This window comes from Scatophagus argus, chromosome 9 (genome assembly GCF_020382885.2).
Source record: "Scatophagus argus isolate fScaArg1 chromosome 9, fScaArg1.pri, whole genome shotgun sequence".
In the NCBI taxonomy this organism is placed as follows: Eukaryota; Metazoa; Chordata; class Actinopteri; family Scatophagidae; genus Scatophagus; species Scatophagus argus.
In genome coordinates, this window is record NC_058501.1 from 6,590,249 (window position 1) to 6,595,170 (window position 4,922).

At 43.8% G+C, this 4,922-nt stretch overlaps 1 protein-coding gene across 1 annotated transcript; it reads left to right on the forward strand.

The window, feature by feature from the left end:
• The first annotated feature begins 408 nt into the window (after nt 1-408).
• On the forward strand, nt 409-3,561 carry LOC124065436 (transmembrane protein 74). Its single transcript, XM_046400836.1, has 2 exons — nt 409-850; nt 1,486-3,561. The coding sequence occupies exon 2, from the start codon at nt 1,553-1,555 to the stop codon at nt 2,396-2,398; it is 846 nt and encodes a 281-aa protein (XP_046256792.1). The 5' UTR covers nt 409-850; nt 1,486-1,552; the 3' UTR covers nt 2,399-3,561.
• Nucleotides 3,562-4,922: the final 1,361 nt, after the last annotated feature.

Below are 4,922 nucleotides of genomic sequence, written 5' to 3' on the forward strand. Positions count from 1 at the left end.
TGTTGTTTGTACAGGACCGCTGGACAGATTTTTCTGATATGATGAGACTGACAACATACAGTACAGATTATCATGTGCATGACCACGTCTTGATCTTAAATCATGTAGTTGTAACAACATTATGGGTTAGGGAGTCTATACTGTAAAATATAGATATTAAATACTGAATTTATAGTGCTAACTGTACATATCTCTTTTGGGGTTAATGTAATATTCCTGTATGTGTGATGTGCAGCACTGGCATGGCAGCAGCCTTATTATTTATGGCACTTAAGCTTCTGTTAACTCTCTGGTAGAGGCTTGTTTTGTGTCTTTTGTTCTTAATGATGATGTGTGTGTGTGAGGGAGAGAGAGAGAGAGAGAGAGAGAGAGAGAGAGAGGGAGAAAGAGATCTCATAGCCTGCTAACCTGTCCTTAGCCTCCAGAAGCTTTATAGTAATAGGCTGAAATTTCTGTGGCATCAAATTATCCTAAAATGTTTCCTACGGGAAGGGGACTGCCAGTAAAATATGATTGTCAGGTCCCAAGGTTCGCCTCAACCCTTCAAATTCTCATCCCGTGTGTGAGTGTGTGTGTGTGTGTGTGTGTGTGTTGGCTGACTAGTAGTGATCCCAATCGGCTCACAGATAGCGGCGCTCCTTTCAGCGCCACAGCGCGGGCAGCTGAGGCTCTGTGTGTGGGAGGGACTAACGGAGATCTCCTCTCAGTGCAGTCTGCCTTCACAGTATCGAGCAGGGCGAGAATATATTCAAAGCATATTCACTGATAAGCCTTTTTCATCAGTCCCAGTTGTGCACCCTCGTCCGCTGCAGTGTCTATGAAGGGGTGGAAGGGATGCTGAAATAACGCGGTGAGTGTATTTCCTTATATTTGTGCAGTCTGATGAGGTTTTTGTCAGGGATTAGGGAAATAATAAAACCGCGTTGTGCACGACTGGTCCACCCTTATGCAGAGAAGCATCACACATCTTCTGCTGGATTGAAATAAAGTGTGCAGGAGCTTCCGACACTCATAGCGGATTTATTTGATATTTAAACTGGCTGAAGTGTGAAACAATTTCAGTCTAATTTTCTGTGAAGTAATCGACTCTAATTATGTATATTTCGTGTGTGATTTAGTTTCAGTCCAATTTTGCTTTTGTATCTATGCTATAGGCAGTGTCGATTTTAAAACTGAATTAGAATACAGCTTAATCTCGGTTTATACGTGGATTGTTTTCCTAATTGGATACAGAGGCATTTGGCTAATCAGAATCACAGTAAGCGCCTTTCAAGAAGGGTCCACGGATTTTTCTTAAACCATCCGATCAACTTTAAAGTGGTGTTGATGTCAGTTACTGTAAAGGTATGTGCATTTTGCGCTCGGTTCCAAATTACGCACGTAAGTTTTTGCTCACGGGGGATGTAAAATTTCGTGCTTTACGGTGAGGGTAATCTAATTAAAATGCACCATTTAACTCAGAGCTGGTGTCTGTCCTTTTATTAGGGATGCTGTGGAGTGGCAACATCGTGGGTGGAAGGCTCAGAGTGAACCAGCTGGTGGTGGAACACGAATGGCTTCTCCAGAGTTGCTTCCCGCAGATGGGGGAGGCAAACAGCCCGATCATCCCGACGTCCTTGACCGGGTTGCCAGCGCGCTGCATATCCGCAAATCAGGCGAATCAACAGGAGGAGTCCTCCCCGGGGAGGGCTTCTGTAACCAGGCACGCAGCTGCCATGGCCGGTGTCATTCAGCACCAAGGACGGCGCCGCGCAAGGCAGGCGCGGAGGTTAAACTCGGTCACCTCGGGGAGGAGAAAGTCCGGGTGTGCTGCGACGAGGAATTAGAGACTTCTTTCACATATATTGATGAGAATGTCAACTTGCGACTGGCCAGCCCGGAGACTAGTTGTAAAAGTACTCACAGACCCATGCGTAACTGCGAGCCTTGCTCCGAGACTTTACCGGAGCTTTCCTTCATGTCTGAGGATGATCTCTCCTTCGGGGAGGGCTCTGGCACGTCTATAGACTACGGGTTTATCAGTGCAGTCACGTTCTTAGTGACTGGGATCTCTTTGGTGATCATCTCCTACGCCGTGCCTCGGAACGTGCAGGTGGACCGCGACAGCGTGTCGGCGAGGGAGATGGAGCGTCTGGAGATGGAGAGCGCCCGGATAGGTGCCCATCTGGATCGGTGCGTCATAGCGGGACTGTGCCTGCTGACGCTGGGCGGCGTGGTGCTCTCCACGCTGCTGATGATCTCCATGTGGAAGGGGGAGATGTACAGGAGAAAGGTCATCGCTTATTCCAAGCGTTCAGCCAAACAGTATGGCTCCATCAGCTTGAAAACTAGATCCAGTCCCAGCCACTCTTCTGTGCACTTGTCCCTGGACGAGGAAATAGAGGAATCCTTGACTTAAAATACTACTCAACATAAAAGCATTTTGTGTAGAACTGACGAATTAATGCCATTCACACACATTCTCTAACACACTGTAGCTTAAAACTGTATTTATACATTCAAAGTGTAATTCTGCACTATTTTTCTGCAGTAGAAATAGCTTGAATACCATATTGTATATCCTCATGACAACCAGAAGGGACAAGAAAAGCACTCAAAGTGATGAATGGCCTGAAATAAATTATGTGGTATAAAATTTGTTCAAAAAGATTTTAAATGAACCGTGAAAGGAAATGGTAGGAATGTTAAGAGCTTTGTGTCACAAACGGTGGATCTTTTTGTACCCAGGATGCAATCTCTGAGAGCTTCCATTTATTATTAAGGCTATTCATATTTAATGTGAATGTTTCCAAGAGCAAAATTGTGCAGAGACACATTTCAGGAAGTAAGAGAAGTGTGTATCCCCAGGGCAGGTGAGTGGGAGTGAGGAGGGATGTGGAGATGTCCCTGTCCACTGTGATGTGAGAGAATCAGCTCAGTGGTCCACATGGTAATATCCTGTGACAGTCCCTCTCTGGTGCAGTGCTGAGGTAAGCCAGTAAAGCCCAGCTTCATGCATCTGAGCCAAAGCTCCACGTCGGTTTGGTTGTAGTGAGCAATTTGACTGCAGTCGACGGCGCTGACTCTGTACACCCTCCTCTGCTCGCACTTGATCCTCTCTGCACTTCTTCACTTCTTTTTTCCCTCACCCTCTAGTTCTCCTGCCAGAGGAGACTTTTTATTCTCCTACAGGTTTTGCAATGCTCTCCTCACTGTAATCACACTATAAGCATGTAGAAAGGGTCCAGAGTGACCACAGTCAAGTGCCTGTGACATTTTAAGGTTGATGAGCCTTTCCCTACTCTGCTCCTTTCATTTTCTCTTTCCCTCTGCGTGAAGACAAACTTAAGAACATCTAATCATACATGAAAGAGATGCCCTATTTCCAAAACCTTAAGCCTTCACTACTTCAGAGAGCTAATTATGCTTCCAAAGTGAGATGTCATTCTTTTCAAAAGGTTATACTTGATGTTATCATGGTGATTTGCTGACTAAAATACTGCAGTTATCACAAAAAGCTTAGGAAAAGAGGTTTATCACGTGCAGACTTGCTAAAAATGTTAATGCCCCAATGTCCAGGCATGTCAGAGACTAAGTTGCTTTTAAGGGCTGAGGAAGATTTTAGTTTCTGCCTTAGCTAAATACATGTGAAAGCAAGCTTCTTTTTCACACTGTCGGTTGTTAATGCTGTATGGAGACGCCTGTAGAAAAGAATTTCAAAAATGCCACATAATTCCCATTCGTCATTTTTCATGCAGGTATGTACCCTGTAATGCTCATAAATCATGCATGAACCACTAGAATTCATTGATATATGCATATATTCATATAGACAGCCAAATGTTGCATTTCACAAGACAAGTGCTGACAGTTCTTATGCAGTGTCACTGTTACCTTGGTCTCTTGTCCTTTCATTTTCTGGGCTGCGTGACTCTATTTCAATGCTTACATTCAAGATGACATGAGTCAGCCTTATTAATGAGATGCGTGGGCAGATTAGTCTATTGTAAACAGCTCAAGGCGACACCATTGCTGTGCTTTCTTTCAGTTGCATTCCTTCTGTGTTTGCTGTCACAACATATACATGTATTCTAAGTGCCAGTCTGGTGCACACATGGATGAACAAGAGTGTTTCAAGAGAAAAGACTGAATCACCAGAGTCTAATGAGGTATTCTGCCATCATTAGTATTTAAAAATCATTTGTTGCAGCAATGAACTAATGCAAGTTTGTGTTGCTAAGGCTTTTTCTGTCTGTGACCACAGAGCTTACAAGTGTGTGTGCATCCCAGAAAAATAGCCATTACTTCCTGAAATGGCAGTAAAATGCCAAATGAAGAGATTTCCAGGAAAGGCAATAAAAATTAATGATCCATATGAACCAGTGTTGTCTTGTTCTCTTCACAGCCAGTATTACAGATGTTAAAGTAGTATTTCATTTATTGAGTTTTCCTGGTGTTGCTGGCTGGAGAAAAAAGGTGCGACATGCAAGTGCTAGACATTCATTTCTTACCTCTTCCTTTTTATTTCCCTCTCACCATTATATTCATGTAAAATTAAACTTTTCCAACTCTTAAAGGGCAGCCAACAACAATGCTACTTATGCCAAAAAGTCAATATGACAGTATTGAGCAATTAATTCAAACTACAGGAATATAATGGGTACATTACCCAAGTAGCCCATCAGTATTTTCCATTCAGTGTCAGAATGATATTCATATGTGGCACCATCTGTGAGATTGTCACTCTTGTAACCCACAGAGGATCATAAATGCCAATGGGAAACCATTAACATTGCAGACTTCAAACAGACTCATCTGCAGCATGTAATGCACTTGCAGGTTGTCAGACATATACTACACCCCCACCCCCACCCCCCTTCTATCTGTCCTCCTCCATGGTTGGCACTGTGCCTCACAGTCAACACCAGGCTTCCCCTCATACA